Source organism: Bombina bombina, chromosome 1 (genome assembly GCF_027579735.1).
Source record: "Bombina bombina isolate aBomBom1 chromosome 1, aBomBom1.pri, whole genome shotgun sequence".
NCBI lineage: Eukaryota > Metazoa > Chordata > Amphibia > Anura > Bombinatoridae > Bombina > Bombina bombina.
The window spans coordinates 1229771022-1229791957 of NC_069499.1; the positions used below are offsets into that span (position 1 = coordinate 1229771022).

The 20936-nt window shown below is 40.1% G+C and overlaps 1 protein-coding gene across 1 annotated transcript in view; it reads left to right on the plus strand.

Moving 5' to 3' along the window:
• LOC128664174 (V-type proton ATPase subunit d 1) overlaps positions 1 to 20455 on the plus strand; it is a 162132-nt gene extending 141677 nt beyond the window's left edge. The window contains exons 8-9 of the mRNA XM_053718939.1: positions 6947 to 7024; positions 10385 to 20455. Coding sequence (XP_053574914.1) covers positions 6947 to 7024; positions 10385 to 10546 — 240 coding nt within the window. The 3' untranslated portion in view covers positions 10547 to 20455. The remainder of the gene's footprint in view (positions 1 to 6946; positions 7025 to 10384) is intronic.
• Positions 20456 to 20936: the final 481 nt, after the last annotated feature.

Genomic DNA, 20936 nt, shown 5'->3' on the forward strand with positions numbered 1-20936 from the left:
AAGATGAGCTTGTTGGGGCCTTTTCGGGTTGAGGATGGAGTCAAGCTCAACTCCCAGTCCTACTGCCAGTTTCTGGAAGACACCTTCTTCAAGCAGTGGTACAGGAAGAAGTCTGCATCCTTCAAGAAAAACATGATTTTCATGCAGGACAATGCTCCATCACACGCGTCCAAGTACTCCACAGCGTGGCTGGCAAGAAAGGGTATAAAAGAAGAAAATCTAATGACATGGCCTCCTTGTTCACCTGATCTGAACCCCATTGAGAACCTGTGGTCCATCATCAAATGTGAGATTTACAAGGAGGGAAAACAGTACACCTCTCTGAACAATGTCTGGGAGGCTGTGGTTGCTGCTGCACGCAATGTTGATGGTGAACAGATCAAAACACTGACAGAATCCATGGATGGCAGGCTTTTGAGTGTCCTTGCAAAGAAAGGTGGCTATATTGGTCACTGATTTGTTTTTGTTTTGTTTTTGAATGTCAGAAATGTATATTTGTGAATGTTGAGATGTTATATTGGTTTCACTGGTAAAAATAAATAATTGAAATGGGTATATATTTGTTTTTTGTTAAGTTGCCTAATAATTATGCACAGTAATAGTCACCTGCACACACAGATATCCCCCTAAAATAGCTATAACTAAAAACAAACTAAAAACTACTTCCAAAAATATTCAGCTTTGATATTAATGAGTTTTTCTCCTGTTAAGTGTGGTCAGTCCACGGGTCATCATTACTTCTGGGATATTAACTCCTCCCCAACAGGAAGTGCAAGAGGATCACCCAGCAGAGCTGCTATATAGCTCCTCCCCTCTACGTCACACCCAGTCATTCTCTTGCACCCAACTAATAGGATGTGTGAGAGGACTGTGGTGATTATATTTAGTTTTATACCTTCAATCAAAAGTTTGTTATTTTAAAACAGCACCGGAGTGTGTTGTTCCTTCTCAGGTAGAATTTGAAGAAGAATCTACCTGAGTTTTTGTATGATTTTAGCCGGCGTAGTTAAGATCATCTTGCTGTTCTCGGCCATCTGAGGAGTGAGGTAAACTTCAGATCAGGGGACAGCGGGCAGGTTAACCTGCAAAGAGGTATGTAGCAGCATATTATTTTCTGAGAATGGAATTGACAGAGAAAATACTGCCATACCGATATAATATAAGCTCAGCCTTAAATGCAGTAGTAGCAACTGGTATCAGGCTGTCATGTATGTATATTTACACTTCAGTATTCTGGGGAATGGCACTTCACTGGGATAATACTGTATGCATAAGACTTTAGCCTAACTTGTAGTGGGAACGACTAGCAACAGGCTTTCTAATGACATTTCATTTATTTGATGTTAAACGTTTTTGCTGACATCTTAAAATCGTTTAATTATCTGAGGTACTGGGTGAAAAATTGTTTTGGGCACTGTTTTTTTCCACTTGGCGGTCGCTTTATTTAATTTAAGACAGTTTACTGATCTCCCTCACTGTTGTGTGTGAGGGGGAGGGGCCTATTTTGGCGCTTTTGCTACGCATCAGAAAATTCAGTCACAAGTCTGTTTTCTTCCCTGCATGATCTGGTTCGTCTCTACAGAGCTCAGGGGTCTTCAAAAGTTAGTTTGAGGGAGGTAATCACTCACAGCAGACCTGTGAGATTGTGCTTTGACTGTGATAAAAAAAAAAGTTTATATTCTGTACATTTTTTCTGCTATTCAGGGTTAGTTATCCATTGTTAATGGGGGCAATCCTTTGCTAAAATTGTGTTTTACCGGAAAGAATTTGATGTAATAGTTTCTCCGGTTTATTATTACTCAACTGTCATAACTTTTTTTCTGTGTTTCTTAAAGGCACAGTACGTTTTTCATATTATTTGTAACTTACTTTGAAAAGTATTTCCAAGTTGCTAGTTTAATTGCTAGTGTGTTAAACATGTCTGACTCAGAGGAATATCTCTGTGCTATATGTGCTAAAGCCAAAGTGGAGCCCAATAGAAATTTATGTACTAATTGCATTGATGCTACTTTAAATAAAAGTCAATCTGTACAAATTGAACATCTTTCACCAAACAACGAGGGGAGAGTTATGCCGACTAACTCGCCTCACGTGTCAGTACCTGCATCTCCCGCTCGGGAGGTGCGTGATATTGTAGCGCCGAGTACATCAGGGCGGCCATTACAAATCACATTACAGGATATGGCTAATGTTATGACTGAAGTTTTGTCTAAATTACCAGAACTTAGAGGTAAGCGAGATCACTCTGGGGTGAGAACAGAGTGCGCTGATAATATTAGGGCCATGTCAGATACTGCGTCACAATTTGCAGAACATGAGGACGGAGAGCTTCATTCTGCGGGTGACGGATCTGATCCAAATAAACTGGATTCAGACATTTCAAATTTTAAGTTTAAGCTGGAAAACCTCTGTGTATTACTAGGGGAGGTGTTAGCGGCTCTGAATGATTGTAACACAGTTGCAATACCAGAGAAAATGTGTAGGTTGGATAAATATTTTGCGGTACCGTCGAGTACTGACGTTTTTCCAATACCTAAGAGACTTACTGAAATTGTTACTAAGGAGTGGGATAGACCCGGTGTGCCTTTCTCACCCCCTCCTATATTCAGAAAGATGTTTCCAATAGACGCCACCACACGGGACTTATGGCAAACGGTCCCTAAGGTGGAGGGAGCAGTTTCTACTTTAGCTAAGCGTACCACTATCCCGGTGGAGGATAGCTGCGCCTTTTCAGATCCAATGGATAAAAAGTTAGAGGGTTACCTTAAGAAAATGTTTGTTCAACAAGGTTTTATATTGCAACCCCTTGCATGCATTGCGCCTGTCACGGCTGCAGCAGCATTTTGGTTTGAGTCTCTGGAAGAGACCCTTGAATCAGCTCCATTAGATGAGATTACACACAAGCTTAAAACCCTTAAGCTAGCTAATTCATTTATTTCTGATGCCGTAGTACATTTAACTAAACTTACGGCTAAGAATTCCGGATTCGCCATTCAGGCGCGCAGAGCGCTGTGGCTAAAATCTTGGTCAGCTGATGTTACTTCTAAATCTAAATTACTTAACATACCTTTCAAAGGGCAGACCTTATTCAGGCCCGGTTTGAAAGAAATTATCGCTGACATTACAGGAGGTAAAGGCCATGCCCTGCCTCAAGACAGAGCCAAACCTAGGGCTAGACAGTCTAATTTTCGTGCCTTTCGTAACTTCAAGGCAGGAGCAGCATCAACTTCCTCTGCACCAAAACAGGAAGGAGCTGTTGCTCGCTACAGACAAGGCTGGAAACCTAACCAGTCCTGGAACAAGGGCAAGCAGGCCAGAAAACCTGCTGCTGCCCCTAAGACAGCATGAAGTGAGGGCCCCCGATCCGGGAACGGATCTAGTGGGGGGCAGACTTTCTCTCTTCGCCCAGGCTTGGGCAAGAGATGTCCAGGATTCCTGGGCGTTAGAGATCATATCTCAGGGATATCTTCTGGACTTCAAAGCCTCTCCCCCAAAAGGGAGATTTCATCTTTCAAGGTTGTCAACAAACCAGATAAAGAAAGAGGCGTTTCTACGCTGTGTACAAGATCTTTTACTAATGGGAGTGATCCATCCGGTTCCGCGGTCGGAACACGGACAAGGGTTTTACTCAAATCTGTTTGTGGTTCCCAAGAAAGAAGGAACCTTCAGACCAATCTTGGATTTAAAGATCCTAAACAAATTCCTAAGAGTTCCATCGTTCAAAATGGAAACTATTCGGACAATCTTACCCATGATCCAAAAGGGTCAGTACATGACCACAGTGGATTTAAAGGATGCCTACCTTCATATACCGATTCACAAAGATCATTACCGGTATCTAAGGTTTGCCTTCCTAGACAGGCATTACCAGTTTGTAGCTCTTCCATTCGGGTTGGCTACGGCTCCAAGAATCTTCACAAAGGTTCTGGGCTCTCTTCTGGCGGTACTAAGACCGCGAGGAATTTCGGTGGCTCCGTACCTAGACGACATTCTGATACAAGCGTCAAGCTTTCAAACTGCCAGGTCTCATACAGAGTTAGTACTGGCATTTCTAAGGTCGCATGGGTGGAAGGTGAACGAAGAGAAGAGTTCTCTCTTACCACTCACAAGGGTTCCCTTCTTGGGGACTCTTATAGATTCTGTAGAAATGAAGATTTACCTGACAGAAGACAGGTTAACAAAGCTTCAAAATGCTTGCCGTGTCCTTCATTCCATTCAACACCCGTCAGTGGCTCAATGCATGGAGGTAATCGGCTTAATGGTAGCGGCAATGGACATAGTACCCTTTGCACGCCTACATCTCAGACCGCTGCAATTGTGCATGCTAAGTCAGTGGAATGGGGATTACTCAGATTTGTCCCCTACTCTGAATCTGGATCAAGGGACCAGAAAATCTCTTCTATGGTGGCTTTCTCGGCCACATCTGTCCAGGGGGATGCCATTCAGCAGACCAGATTGGACAATTGTAACAACAGACGCCAGCCTACTAGGTTGGGGCGCTGTCTGGAATTCCCTGAAGGCTTAGGGTTCATGGACTCAGGAGGAGAGTCTCCTTCCAATAAACATTCTGGAATTGAGAGCAGTTCTCAATGCCCTTCTGGCTTGGCCTCAGTTAACAACTCGGGGGTTCATCAGGTTTCAGAAGCTCCCTAGCGATGATGGAAGTATCAAAGATAATTCGCTGGGCAGAGTCTCACTCTTGCCACCTGTCAGCGATCCACATTCCTGGAGTGGAGAACTGGGAGGCGGATTTCCTAAGTCGTCAGACTTTTCATCCGGGGGAGTGGGAACTTCATCCGGAGATCTTTGCCCAAATACTTCGACTTTGGGGCAAACCAGAGATAGATCTCATGGCGTCTCGCCAGAACGCCAAGCTTCCTTGTTACGGGTCCAGGTCCAGGGACCCGGGAGCAGTCCTGGTAGATGCTTTGACAGCACCTTGGACCTTCGGGATGGCCTATGTGTTTCCACCCTTCCCGATTCTTCCTCGATTGATTGCCAGGATCAAACAGGAGAGAGCATCGGTGATTCTGATAGCGCCTGCGTGGCCACGCAGGACCTGGTATGCAGATCTAGTGGACATGTCATCCTGTCCACCCTGGTCTCTGCCTCTGAGACAGGACCTTCTGATCCAGGGTCCCTTCAAACATCAAAATCTAATTTCTCTGAAGCTGACTGCTTGGAAATTGAACGCTTGATTTTATCAAAACGTGGTTTTTCTGAGTCAGTAATTGATACCTTAATACAGGCTAGGAAGCCTGTTACCAGAAAGATTTACCATAAAATATGGCGTAAATACTTATATTGGTGCGAGTCCAAAAGTTACTCATGGAGTAAGGTTAGGATTCCTAGGATATTGTCTTTTCTACAAGAAGGTTTAGAAAAGGGTTTATCCGCTAGTTCCTTAAAGGGACAGATTTCAGCTCTGTCCATTCTTTTACACAAACGTCTGTCAGAGGTTCCAGACGTTCAGGCTTTTTGTCAGGCTTTGGCCAGGATTAAGCCTTTGTTTAAAACTGTTGCTCCACCATGGAGTTTGAACTTAGTTCTTAATGTTTTACAGGGTGTTCCGTTTGAACCCCTTCATTCCATTGATATCAAATTGTTATCTTGGAAAGTTCTGTTTTTAATGGCTATTTCCTCGGCTCGAAGAGTCTCTGAGTTATCGGCCTTACATTGTGATTCTCCTTATCTGATTTTTCATTCAGACAAGGTAGTTCTGCGTACTAAACCTGGGTTCTTACCTAAGGTGGTCACTAACAGGAATATCAATCAAGAGATTGTTGTTCCATCTTTGTGTCCTAATCCTTCTTCGAAGAAGGAACGTCTTCTACACAATCTAGATGTAGTCCGTGCCCTGAAATTTTATCTACAGGCAACTAAGGATTTTCGACAAACGTCTTCCCTGTTTGTCGTTTATTCTGGTCAGAGGAGAGGTCAAAAAGCTTCTGCTACCTCTCTCTCTTTTTGGCTTCGTAGCATAATACGTTTAGCTTATGAGACTGCTGGACAGCAGCCTCCTGAAAGAATTACAGCTCATTCTACTAGAGCTGTGGCTTCCACTTGGGCCTTTAAGAATGAGGCTTCTGTTGAACAGATTTGCAAGGCTGCAACTTGGTCTTCTCTTCATACTTTTTCCAAATTTTACAAATTTGACACTTTTGCTTCTTCGGAGGCTGTTTTTGGGAGAAAGGTTCTTCAGGCAGTGGTTCCTTCCGTATAAAGAGCCTGCCTGTCCCTCCCGTCATCCGTGTACTTTAGCTTTGGTATTGGTATCCCAGAAGTAATGATGACCCGTGGACTGACCACACTTAACAGGAGAAAACATAATTTATGCTTACCTGATAAATTCCTTTCTCCTGTAGTGTGGTCAGTCCACGGCCCGCCCTGTTTTTATGGCAAGTCTAAATTTTTAAATAATACTCCAGTCACCACTGCACCCTTTGGCTTCTCCTTTCTCGTTGGTTCTCGGTCGAATGACTGGGTGTGACGTAGAGGGGAGGAGCTATATAGCAGCTCTGCTGGGTGATCCTCTTGCACTTCCTGTTGGGGAGGAGTTAATATCCCAGAAGTAATGATGACCCGTGGACTGACCACACTACAGGAGAAAGGAATTTATCAGGTAAGCATAAATTATGTTTTTGGGTTCATTGAGAACATGGTTGTTGTTCAATAATAAAATTAATCCTCAAAAATACAACTTGCCTAATAATTCTGTACTCCCTGTATATATATAATGTGTGTATGTGTTTACTCTAGCACAATTTAGTATGTCTCATTTTTCTTTTTAATAATGAACCTCTGAACTTAACCTTTTCATGTTTTCATAAACTTTTGAGTAATCTACAAATTAATATTTTAGTCTTGTTTTCCATTTATCAAATTTGGAAGAGTGTGTTGAATTAGTGATGGTGAGATTTCTTCAATATATTCTATAATCTTCCAGGAATACAAACTGCTGTTTGAAGGTGCCGGTAATAACCCCGGGGATAAAACACTTGAAGACCGGTTCTTTGAACATGAGGTAAAAAGAGTTCTGATTCTTTAGTCTGCCACTTGAGCACACAGCTGTGCGCAGCCTGCATTGTGTCTAGCTAGGCAAGTTCATTATATCTTGGCAAACTTACTCCCTCATTATTAACTTTGCAGGGGAAATGATCAGATCCAGATGAAATGTTAACTTTTGACTTATTTCAACTCTGGGTCTGGTGTGCAGAATTTTTATGTGTTTTTTACACATTGTATATAAAATAATCACTCTGTACCAAACTTGTTACACAAGTACATATTCCCAAATCCGGAATTCCAAAATTCAAACTTTTTAATTAATATTTCTTTAAAAATAAAATGATCAGAAGTTACTATTTTTCCCTGCCTATCTGTCACAAAAGTATTAAAATGTATATAAAACTAGCTTTAGGTTACATGTATAAGCTGTATTGTGACTTGTAAATATTGCCTAAATGACACGTTATTATTGTTTATACTTGGTCCCTTCCCCTCTCCAAGCTGACCCATTTTAAAGATGCAAATATTCCAAAATCCAAACATTTTCCTGTCCTAGGCAGTTTGGGGAAAGGGTTTTCTACCTGTAGCAGAAAATATTCCTCAACATCATAGTAAATTGGTTTTAACAATGAAACAATTTTGATCTGCTTGAAATACACTTTGTTTTTATTCTTGTGAAACCCATCCCTGTGACTTTTTGTAATTATTTTATTTAGTTGGTGATACGTTAAATAGTAATAGAAAATAGTTTTGAAGAGAAATGTAGTTTATGGATCCCTTTAAATGAAACTGTAAATGTTCTCTGATTTATACATAGTGCTGTAAATTCTTTCAGACACCTCATTACTTTTACATCTCGAGAAACAAAAACATAAATCAAAGGGCATGGCCTCTAGCCAAAAATGCATTCCTTTTGGAACTAGATTTTGCCAGCACTTCAATGCTGGTGCATTGAGCTAATTAAATAGTTGAAGCAATCCAATCTTCTTGAATTAAACATTTACAGCTCCATATAGTTATGGGTTTGTACCATTCTCCTACTCTAATTAAACTGTACTGGTTCAATTGTTTTAAAAGGAGGCTAAGGCCAATAAAAAAGGCAAAATGTTTTTTTACCCTTACTGGTTCAGGATCAGGTGCTCTCATATAACACATTTATTAACAACAGTGGCTTTTTTGAAAAACCAGTGTTGATTGTCTGAATTACTACATTCTGTTGTACTAATGTAGATTAGTAATGGTGAAGTTTCACCTTACTACTACTGTACTGTCCTATTAGAGGTCTAATGTTTTTATAAGTCAGTCCTTGCTAGCACTGTACTTGGCAATGGTGTCCTCATTACTTTATAGTATTAGAGGGATGGAGAACTTTGTTTCTATTTTTACAAAGGATGTAAACATGTAGCAGTGATTTTTATACAGTTTGAACTACATTTGGCAAATCATGTAAATAAGATTTGTTTGTGGATCTGTTATGTAGAATATTGATATATTCCAAAATGATATGGCTGTGGGGTATGTTTTCTGTAAAAATGAGTTTCCTCCACTTAATTTCTTTCTTTCCTAACATAAAGCTTAAATTTGCATTTCTTCCTGTTGATGTGACCTTCTTTTAAAGGGACCGTAAATTGAAAATGAATTTTCATGATTTAGATAGAACATACAATTCTAAACAGCTTTCCAATTTACTTCAAATTTGTTAATAGAAGCAAGTTGGAAAGTTGTTTTAAAATTGTGTGCTCAATCTGAATCGTGAAAGAAAAAAATGGCTTATGTTTCTTTCACTCCTGAAAATATTTTTTTTGTGTCTTCAAAGACCTTGTTCCCAAATGATTCCTTTACCTTTTGCCATAGTACTCATTCTAGATAAGCTACGTAAACAAGAAGTTTAAAAAAAAAAAACTCTTTCCCAGTGGGTGGCGTGACAGATAATTCAATGTTCATTTTCCATTGTTCTCAGTAAAGATAAGATGAGAATTCCGAACAAACAAAGAAAAAAGCTAATTAGGTTTGATCTCCCTGCAGGCCCAGCCTTTTTCATTGGGTTGTGATTTCAGTTAATGGAGACAGCTATTGTATATACAAAAATATACCGAAATGGACCATTCCCCATACATTTTAAATTCTGCAGCTGCTATAAAAAGTAATTGTAAAAATATTAATTTTACACTACAGTGTCCCTTTTAAGGTCCAGGCTTATTACAGCTTCCTGAGATTGTCACTGTGAAGCCTCAATGGAACACTTAGAGATAGGAAACTCAATACATTTATTTTGCGATTCAGACAGATCATACAATTTTAAAGAAATGTTTCCATTTTCTTTCTATTATCAAATTTGCTTCATTCTTATGGTATTCTTTGTCGAAGAGATACCTAGGTAGGTGTCTGGAGAACTACATGGCAGGAAATAGTGCTGCCATCTAATGCTCTTTAAAATGGATAACAGTCTTGCAAAACTGCTGCCATATTGTGCTCCAGACATGTGCACGCTCCTGAGCTTATGTCTCTGCCTTTCAAAAAAAAGATACCAAGAGAACGAAGAAAATTTAATAGTAGAAGTAAATTGTGTGACTCTATCTGAATCATGAAAGAAAACTTTGGATTTCATATCCCTTTAAACAAGGCAGCCACATGGACTTCCTCTTCTTTCACTACATCTATATTGAGTTAAGAACGCACTAAGTGCAGGACATTTAGCGCCCATTGTTTGTTTAGATTTGAGCTTGTCACATGCTTCTAAGAGAGGCTAATAACAAACCCTGTAACTGGTAAATAGCATTTTGATAACCTAGGTTATAAATGTTGCTTTTTGTTTTTTTTACACCTCTATAGAAACTGGGACAGAACTCAAGCTTTACACAAAGCAAGAGGTGTTTAATGTCCCTTGAATTTCTTTGTGGAAAAGTAAAGTTAAAGTGCTTGGTTGGTTTTTATCTACCTTTAAATTCAGAGGAGGCATCATTTGGTAGAAAGATCTTTAACACCATGGTTCCTCAGATCTAGGAGAGCATTTCTCTACCTACCATTACCTACATATGAATCAGCTTTGGTACTGACCCACCAGCACTGATTTCATTCTATGAGATTACAATAGAAAGACAGATTTATACACTGCTTGCCTCAGATTTTTAATTCGTGCCCCCTTGCTTGCATATGTTTACAGAGGCATCTGTGCAAGGGCGGTGGCTCACAGCAACGCAGACTGCAAAGAGGCATTTATACTTACCGCAGTATAGTCAGAGGACTTCACTTGTATTCATGTGGTTCTGCTTCAGTTGTGGGGGAATAAGTATAACGGTTTGTGTGTATGTAGGTGTATATACAATTATGTATTTGTATTATTATATATCCCTTTCATTTCTTGTTCTACCCTTAGGTGAAGTTAAATAAGTTGGCGTTTATAAACCAGTTCCACTTTGGGGTATTTTATGCATTTGTGAAACTGAAGGAGCAAGAGTGCAGGAACATCGTGTGGATCGCAGAGTGCATTGCCCAGAGGCACCGAGCTAAGATTGACAACTACATACCAATCTTCTAAAGAGACCTTACCAACACACATTCCCGAAACTGTGGTTCCTCTGACCCCCACAGACACTGCCTTGCAGTCCAATCCATAGCATGGGGAAGGGTTGACAACAATTTCAAGATGCAATGAAGTTTATTGTAGTGATTGGCAACTGGTTTTGCTATATTTATGGCAGAGTACCACTTTGGTGGTGTTATATATATCTATACCCTTTACTTCTGTTTAGGTGTGCTTGTGCATTGCCTATCTGGCAGTGAAAAAGTAAATGCAGATTAAACCCTTCAACTCTAAATGAAAAATTGTATGTGACATGAACACTTTCTGTTTTTGTTAACCTAGTCTTTTGCCTGCCTTTACCTTGGTCAGATATCAGTGGAATGAGTATTTCTGCCCCCAAAAAACACTAGTATATGTGCAAATCTTAAAATCAATCTCATGTGTACATCAAATAATGTATTTGTACAGATGCAGGTATAAGTATAAAAGTAAATTTAGATGTCCATTTATACAGAAACACTTAAATGTATTTATGATTTCTTTTTAAAATGCCGGTGATAAATTGCTCCCACTTGTGTCAAATATTGAAAAAAATAAGCCTTTTTCTTTTTTTGTCTTCTTCTGGTACAACTTTGTTCAGTTTCTCTAACTGGTACAGATAGTTTGGCAATATCATTAACTGAAAAATAATATTCCAATGAAGTTTTTGGAATACACAGACTAAATTGGTATTATCCTTTGAAGGGTATATTCTGTTTATGAGTACATTGGATGCATTGAAACCCGTTGATTGTGGTTTTCTGTATAGATGTAAGACTTTGGCATATAATATTGTTCTTCTGTCACTGTATCTTAATAGATGTTTACACTAAAAATGTTACTCTTCGAGAATTATCATCTGGACATTTCTACAGTGCACTGAAAAAGAAAATCAAGCCTCATAAGTGTGGTGTGGTTCAGAGAAGTCAGTTCACTTTTTTGGAAAGATGCTCAGTTCTTGCTCATATGTATTTGTAATATCTTGACAGTTGTATTTTGTGTATGTGAACCGCAAGTGAATGTTGTTTTGTAGACCAAAACCTATGTTTTCTTATAAAAAGACTCCAAAAGAGTCTGTAGAATAAAAATATAGTCTCTGCTTTATTGTGCTTGACTTCAGTTAAGAAAAAGTTTCTTTATACAACGTGAAGGGGACACCTTATTTCTTGTTGAAGTGAATCAGACTTTTACCTAACAAACCAGTTTGGCTCTAAACCATGCAGTCTGAGAAGTAGTCTGGTCTCTTTCATCAGAGTTCAGTGTCAAGTAGTGTTCTCCAAAACCAGATTTTGTGAGTGGCCCAGCAGTGATACAGTTAATTAGTGAACCACACCCTGCAGTTAGCAAAAACTACACAATGCAGACAGCAAGGTATGGTTACCTTATTAACTGTTTCACTGCTGGGCCGCTCACAAAATCTGGCCTTAGAGGGAACACTGGTGTCAAGTGACTTTTTTTCTGGACCTTACACAAAATAAATGCACCTAGCTTACTATGTACTTTGCTATAATGTTAGGATTCATTTTTTATTCTAGTTTTCTTCAATTACTCACTTTGTTAGTAACTAATCCCCTAGTGTTTTTATTAGTTAAAGCTCAGATAACACCCAAGATGTTGCTGCTGTTCCACAGATACAGATATCATCTTCGCTCTAAAAAAAAAAAAAAACCTTTATTGAGATATTTGAAAACATTTTGCAAACTATTTTTTCATAATTAGGTGATTTCTGAGATATTGGTACCATCCTAATTGTTTAATCCAATAAACACAGTGATTGCCACGTTACCCTGACAAAAAAAGTAAGTTTATTGTGCATATTTGTAGCTTTTCTGCCCAAAGTATTGACATTAGTTTGCTTCCTGAGTACCTGACTTCAAAAGGGCAATGATTTATTTTTAATCTTTTACTCATATTGAGATATTTATCATAAAATACATAATAAAAGGCTTTGCTACAGCATCTTCACAGTTTTTATTTTAGAAGGAGATCCAAAATATGGTAATCCTATTGGGAACGCATCAAAACTATTTTAACTAGGCTGTGTTTGCAGGTCTTTTAATTTACTTCTGTTTTATTATTAATTATATTTAATAATTTAAAATTTATTTCTATTCTCCTGACATTGTTGAATTGTGGACGATAGATCCAAAAATATATATCTAACATATGGATGAAAAATTACCACAGGGAGGTTTTTAAATAGTACATACAATACAAATTCTCTATGGTATTGTGTAGCATATTATTGAAGTACACGTTAAAGGTGTCTCCTGTAGATATGGCTACTGCATCAAATGATGCTTTCAGTAATACAAATCCAGGATTTTACCCTGTTTACTTGAACCTGAGACATTGCTAATGCAGACAAGATACAGGAAGGTGATGTTGCTTGATCATATTAATGGTACAAAGCTGCAGGGTATATCAAATTGATTAAAAAGCTATATAAAGAAATAAATATGGTAAGTAATGCATATGTACCTATAGCAGCTTCACTGGAAAACCTTAGCAGTTGGGATATTTGTATTGTATGTAATATCTCATTAAGATCATTTATTCACATGTAAGATAGTTTTGTTACTCATGAAGAACTTTCTCATTCATAGATGTGGAGATATTTACCAAATGATGCACTACTAGTTAGCAAGTCTTACATTGCTTAAGGGGTAAAAAAAAAAAAAATATTAATTATGTTTTTTGGATTTTATGACTAATAGTTATTTACTGAAAAAGAGTATTGTTCTCTTTCTCCACCAACAATTTATTATGGTTTTTGTACCAACCACCCTCCTCAAACAGTGCTATAGAACAGTTTTCAACTGCATTGCTAATGCTCGCTCAAAGTGTAAGTCTTATTCCTAAATTTAGTTTAGGTTAACCTTCTTGGTAATTGATGTGGGCACATATTCTACCTCATTTTAAATACTTTTCCATAGAATTGGGAAATAAGGTGATTTATCTTCTATATGATTAGTATGGTGTGGCAAACTGGTGAGAGACAACAGCTCTTGCATCACTGCACACCAACAGTGTGAACATTATCTTGCACTTAAATGTGTTTCTGCACAATTAGTAATTTCATAATGTCTCCATAAACTGATCATATGGTACCACTCATAACAGCTGTTGACCATCTTATTTAGAACTGCTATTTATTTTCTTTGTTTTTTTTTTACTGCTAAATAAAACTTTTTTTTTCCATTTAAAGGGGAGGAGAGTCCACGGCTTCATTCATTACTGGGAATTAAGAACCTGGCCACAAGGAGGAGGCAAAGACACCCCAGCCAAAGGCTTAAATACCTCTCCCCACTTCCCTCATCCCCCACTCATTCTTTGCCTTTCGTCACAGGAGGATGGCAGAGAAGTGCCGAAGATCTGAGTAGTCTTTTATGGAGGGTAATACTCTTTGCATTGGGACTGGAGTTTAAAGTAGTCCTGTCAGCCTCTCAGTGAGAGCCTGGGCAAAAGTTAAGTCCAGAGATGCAGGGAGAGTCTTTCTGCGAAACCATCCCGACTCATATTAACAGCTCCACAAGCAATCGGCGTTGATAAGTTTCGCTGCCTGCTTTCTACACTCAAGTCCATGTCAGGAGCGAGGCTACTAACCTGTCACACTTGAAGGGCAGCGTTCCTGTTCCACGGTGTAAATTCTGGTAATATTGTTTAATTTTTTATTACATAATGATATCACGGAAGACAGGGTCACAGTGTGATGCCTTTTATCTTTAAAGAATCAAGGGTTAATATTCCTGGAAAGGGGATTATTGAACAGGGGGGGGTTTATACATGATATTGTTTGTGTCATTGCTGCGTTATGTGCGGGATGAGGCTCTGGCAATGTATGGAACTTTCAGGTTACTTTCAGGAGTATTGCGCAGCCTTTTTTTGACTCGTTTTTCTCCTTAGTGCAGGGGCGGTCCTGCCAGGCATTCCATGGGACTGGGTGTGGCTATCTCTCTTCCTCTGTTAATGAGCGGCGCAGGAGACAAAACGGTTTCTGTAGTCCGGGTCATAGGAGGTGGTGAGTGCCCCGGCCATTGGAGGTTATAAAGGTGTCTATTTATTAAGTTAATCTAGTCCGTAATAAAAGCGCAAGCTATGGAGGACTCTTACGCATTAGAGGGTTCTCCCTCTTTAACGAGGTCGCATTCCTGTGTTTATTGTGAGGAGGTTAAGACATTTAAAAGTAAACGGATGTCTAGTACTACTGAGCCGTCCACCTCTGAGGGTTCCCCGTCCCGTGAGGTGCGTTCCCTGCATTCGTCTCCAATTGCACATGCAGCGCCCCAGGGTCCAACCATTACTCCTGCGGTAGAGATTCATTGGTCGTCAGATTTTGCGGATCAACTGCAAACGGCGGTATTGAAAGTGATCCATGCCTTACCACGTTCTGCTAAGCGTAGGGCGTATCATGGCGGCCAGGCCCAGGGGTTGTCTACGCCTATGGAAATTTCAGAGGCATTATACGATGACGAGGCCCACTCCATCGTAATCTAAACCTCCAGCTGCAGAGGAGCCTGACTTTAGGTTTAGCATAGAGAATTTGCGCTTTTTGCTGACGCAAGTGCTTGCTACTCTGGAGGTTCCGTAACCGAAGCTTCCGGAGGAACCTGCGATTCCTAAGCTTGATAAGGTATATGAGGACAGGATGGTGCCTCTGGCCTTCCCGGTTCCTGTTAAGATGCCTAATATGATTAAGAATGAATGGGAGCAATTAGGTTCTTCCTTTTCCCCTTCTTCCCTTAAGAAACTGTTCCCCGTTTCGGACTCTCAGCTTGAGCTGTGGGGTACTGTCCCTAAGGTGTATGGTGCTATCTCCACGCTCGCAATGCGGACAACTATTCCCCTCGATTATAGAGCCCATGGATAAAAAGTTGGAAAACATGTTAAGGAAGATATTTCAACACACAGGGTTTGCTTTTCAGACGGCGCTGCAACATATTAGTGTGAATCCCTCCATCGACGAGATACAGGATAAGAGTAAGGCGCTGAAGTTTGCTAATTCTTTCTTCTGTGATGCCAATATGCAAATTATTCACCTGAACACTAAGGTGTCAGGTTTTTCCGTTTTAGCTCGCAGGGCTCTGTGGCTAAAGTCTTGGTCTGTGGACATGACCTCTAAGTCGAGCCTGTTGTCCCTGCCTTTTCAAGGAAAGATTCTGTTCGGTCCAGGATTGGATTTGATCATATCCACGGTTACAGGAGGCAAGGGAGCTTTCCTACCGCAAGATAAGAAGGCTAAGCCTAAAGGATCTACTTTTCGTCCCTTTCGTGCGGACAAGGCCCAGCGGCAGCAGCCCGCCGCAAAAGCAGACCAGTCTAAGGGAACTTAAAAGCCGGCTCATTCTTGGAACAAGTCTAAGAAGAGCAAGAAGCCCGCCGAGACAAAATCGGCATGAAGGGGCGGCCCCCGACCGGTCTCCGGACCAAATAGGGGGCAGATTACCTCTCTTCTCAGAAGCCTGGTTGCAGGACGTTCAGGACCCTTGGGTTCTGGAAGTTGTCGTCCAGGGTTACAGCATAGGGTTCAGATCCCATCCGCCCAGGGGCAGACTCCTCCTGATAAACCTGTCTTCAAGACCAAAAAAGAGAGAGAGGCCTTTCTAGAGTGTGTGAGGGATCTCTCCTCTCTGTTATCGTACCAGTACCCCAAGCAGAAAGGGGTCTAGGGTACTATTCAAATCTTTTTCTGGTTCCAAAGGAGGAGGTCACATTCCACCCGATTCTGGACCTAAAGAGTTTAAACAAGTTTCTGAGTGTTCCATCGTTCAAAATGGAAACAATCAGATCTATTCTGCCCCTAGTTCAAGAGGGCCGGTTTATGACCACTATAGACTTGAAGGACACTTACCTTTTATGTGCCAATTCAAAGGGACCACTTCAAGTTCCTAAGATTTGCATTTCTGGAGCAACACTTCCAGTTTGTGGCCCTCCCCTTTGGTCTGGCAACGGCCCCTAGATTCTTCACAAAGGTTATGGGGACGCTACTTGCAATGGCCAGATCCAGAGGCATTGCTGTGGTGCCCTATCTGGACGATATCTTAGTCCAGGTGCCGTCACTCAGTCTCGCAGAGGATCATTCAAGGGCTCTTCTTCTTTTGCTCCAATCTCACGGTTGGAAGATTAACTCAGGAAAGAGTTCCCTGTTTCCCAGCAACAGGGTGGAGTTCCTGGGCATGATAATATACTCTATGTCCATGAAAATATTTCTCACAGACCATCGACGCAGGAAGATTGCGTCCTCTTGTCTTGCCCTTCAGTCCTCCTCAAGCCCCTCGGTGGCTCAGTGTATGGAGGTGATCGGGCTCATGGTTTCCAGCATAGACGTCATTCCATTCGCCAGGTTCCAATCCAGACCTCCTACATTGTGCATGTTGAGACAGTGGAAGGGTGATCATTCAGATCTATCACAGCAGATATCCATGGATGCTCGGACTCGGATCTCCCTCTCTTGGTGGATCCGTCCGGAGCAACTGTCCATGGGGACATCCTTCTTGAGACCGTCCTGGGAGATTGTGACCACGGACGCGAGTCTGGCAGGATGGGGAGTTGTTTGGGGTGCCAGGATGGCACAAGGAAAATGGTCCCGGGAGGAGTCTCTCTTTCCGATGAAATATTCTGGAACTCCGTGCAATCTACAATGCTCTGAAGGTATGGCCTCCTCTGGGGTCGTTCAGCTTCATCAGATTCCAGACCGACAACATTACCTCGGTGGCTTACATCGACCATCAGGGGGGTACGAGGAGCTCCCTAGCCATAAGCAAGGTGTCTCTGATCTTGGAGTGGGAGGAGTCTATAAACAGTAAAAAGAGAGTAGACTACACAAATAAGTACAGTCTCAAAGTCTAGGAAAACAGCACATATAAGAAGGCAATTAATAAAAAGAATAAACTAGACAAGTATATATAGTGCAAAAAATACTTAAGTGGTTTGCGGATCTGTTGGGGATGTCATCCTCTCCGCCGTGGAGGTTACCCTGTCGCAGGGATCTGCTGGAACAGGGTCCTTTTCAACATCAAAATCTTGATTCTCTGAGGCTGATTGCATGGAGATTGAACGCCTAGTCTTGGCCAATAGAGGCTTTTTTGAAAGTGTGTTTGATACTCTAATTCAAGCAAGGAAGCCAGTCACTCGTCGCATCTACCATAAGGTGTGGAGGACTTGTCCTGGTGTGAGCAGCATGGATATCCTTGGCATAAGGTAAAGGTATCCAGGATTCTGTCCTTTCTCCAAGATGGTTTGGAGAAGGGTCTTGCCACCAGTTCCTTAAACGGACAGATTTCGGCATTATCAGTCTTGTTGCGTAGGAGACTCGCTGAGCTCCCTGACATCCAATCTTTTGTTCAGGCTCTGTCTAGAATCAGGCCTGTCTTTAGACGGTCTGCTCCCCCATAGAGCTTAAACTTGGTCCTTAAGGTATTGTAGAAGGTTCCGTTTGAGCCTATGCATTCCATCGACATTAAGATGCTGTCCTGGAAGGTTCTCTTCCTGTTTGCCATTGCATCGGCACGCAGAGTATCTGAACTGGCTGCCTTGCAATGTGAGCATCCTTATCTGGTTTTTCATGCGGATAAGGCTGTGCTTCGCACTGGTTTGGGGTTTCTTCCCAAGGTGGTGTCTAACCGTAACATCAATCAGGAAATAGTTGTTCCTTCTTTGTGTCCTAACCCTTCTTCTTCTAAGGAGAGGTTACTTCATAACTTGGATGTGGTTTGTGCCTAAGTTCTATCTTCAGGCTCCAAAGGATTCCAGACAGTCTACATCTCTTTTTGTGGTGTGTTCAGGGAAGCGCAAGGGGCAGAAAGCATCTTCTACTTCTTTGTCCTTTTGATTTGCTTGGCCTATGAGACAGCGGGGCATAAGCCTCCTCAGAGGATCACGGCTCATTCATCTAGAGCTGTGGCTTCTTCTTGGGCCTTCAAGAATGAAGCCTCTATGGAGCAAATTTGTAAGGCGGCTACCTGGTCCTCCTTACACACTTTTAGAAAGTTTTACAAATATGACTTTTTTGCTTCTGCATAAGCTGTTTTTGGGGGAAAGGTTTTGCAGGCTGTTGTGCCATCAGATTAGGGTCTGCCTTTTACCCTCCCGTTTTCATTCAGTGTGCTCTAGAGCTTGGGTATATGTTTCCCAACAGTAATGAATAAAGCTGTGGACTCTCCTCCCCTTTAGATGGAAAACATAAATTATGCTTACCTGATTTCATTTCCATCATGGGGAGGAGAGTCCACAGCTCCCGCCCGTATCTCCGATGGACGAACCTAAATTTAATTAATCTTCTGGCACCATTTATACCCTGATATTTCTCCCTACTGTTCCTTGTTCCCTCGGCAAAATGACTGGGAGATGAGGAAAGTGGGGGAGGTATTTAAGCCTTTGGCTGGGGTGTCTTTGCCGCCTCCTGGTGGCCAGGTTCTTAATTTCCAACAGTAATGAATGAAGCCGTGGACTCTCCTCCCCACGATGGAAATGAAATTATCAGGTAAGCATAATTTGTTTTTTCTTAGATTTTTTGTTTTTCTAGACATTTAATGGAGCATTATGTCCTAGTATTGTGTTCTGTTCAGGATCTTGTCTGTAATTTTCCAGCAGTTCAGTGTTTCAAATGCTTGACTTTATTGCATTTGGTTTTGGGGTTGTTGATTTCTATTATAATTGGTTCAAATACTAAAGTTACCGTTTTTTTTACTTTCCTGTCGGCATAAAAATAGATTACAAACTTATTATTCAAGTTTCAGGTAAATTATTGTTGGCTGAGCAAAGATAGTAAGTCTTTTTTTTAGTAAGAAAACAGTTTTCTGTTTGACTTGTGATTATTATGGCTCAACTCTTCTCCAAGAGCATCCCGTTATTAACTATAAACACACCACATCTGTATCCCTGGTTACTTTTGTCTAATTTGACAAACTGTCTCCTCATTGTGTCTGATTTTAAAAAAAAACAGGATGCAATATGGTAGCTTTTGTAGCTGTTAAACCTCTGATTGACTTTCTTTCTCAGTGCAATGCAGGAGTGCTCCTACTATCCATTTACAGAGTTAAATCCTTTCATACTTTGAGCAGAGTGATATTCCCTATATGTCAGTGTTAATGAGTAGATCTTTCAGTAAAATCATTTTTGATGTGCATTTGTTTTAAAATAAATTTTATCATCACTGTATAAATAAATCTATATGGTAATAAAATGTTTACAGATTTAAGAGTCTGTGAGTAGTGTGATTGCTCATATTTTTGTAGAAATTATTTTTTAATTATTATTATAGTGAATGTATAATTATGTATACATAGCATAGAGTCTGTGTATACTGACAAGCATGGCGTTAATCATCCTGCTGTTTGCTTTAGAGGACAGTGTCATTCTACTTTTAATTAATATGCCCCATCACAGAGAAAGTATTCAGTCATGTTGATTGTGATTATCTTTGTGTTACAGAAGCCCTTGGTATCATGGCAGAAATCATGTTATTCTGTTTCCTTAACATGTTCAATCATAGACCTGGCATTTAATTCTACAAAAATTATATTATACTATGGGGTATATTCCATCCTGCTTTTTTAAATGTTTTTCTGCTGGTTTTCCAATGATTTCTGATGACTTCGATGATAACTTGTCAGATACTTTCCATCAAAAGCGTTCACAGATAATATTCCAATCGAACATAATACACATTTTCTACAAGCAATGCTTTGATTTTCTTTTTTGACAGTTTATCCACTTTAAAACACATTGTCGATCTTTTTGCACCAAACACTTTTATTTTACAATTATTTTTCTTTTTAAAAGTGTGTTTAATAAATATGATCACATCCCAGTTTACTAAAATGTTAATAAACATTTCACTTTTAAACTTCTGTGTACATAAATAAATAAAAATTAAAAAAAACATCTCAATGTTTATTTATGATTGCAGTTGAGTGGAGTTTTTTGTACAAATACAATTGATCCTCTCCTATCATTTATTAACATTTGTGATGAATTTATGTTACTATTAATAAGAAAAAAACGTCTTCAAATACTTGATGGGAAATTGAATTCATAGCATACAATTCAAAAAATAGACAAACACTGTCTGCTCCCCTTACACATTTGCATCTCATATTAAACACACCATTGGCTTTTTTAAAAAGACACGCTGCATATTTTCAAGCTCGTTGTTTTCAAGCGACTCTTGAAAAACATCAAGCAGTGTTTTTTTAGGGATGTGCAGAAATTTGTAATTTATAATAAAAAAAACAAATGCTAAATATGGCTAAGGCATTCGGCTATTTTTGTAGCAGAATTTATTAGTGTGAAATTGCAACACACAAATATCTCTGCAAATCCAGATATTTGTGTGTTGCATATAAACCCAGGGGTAAAAAAAATA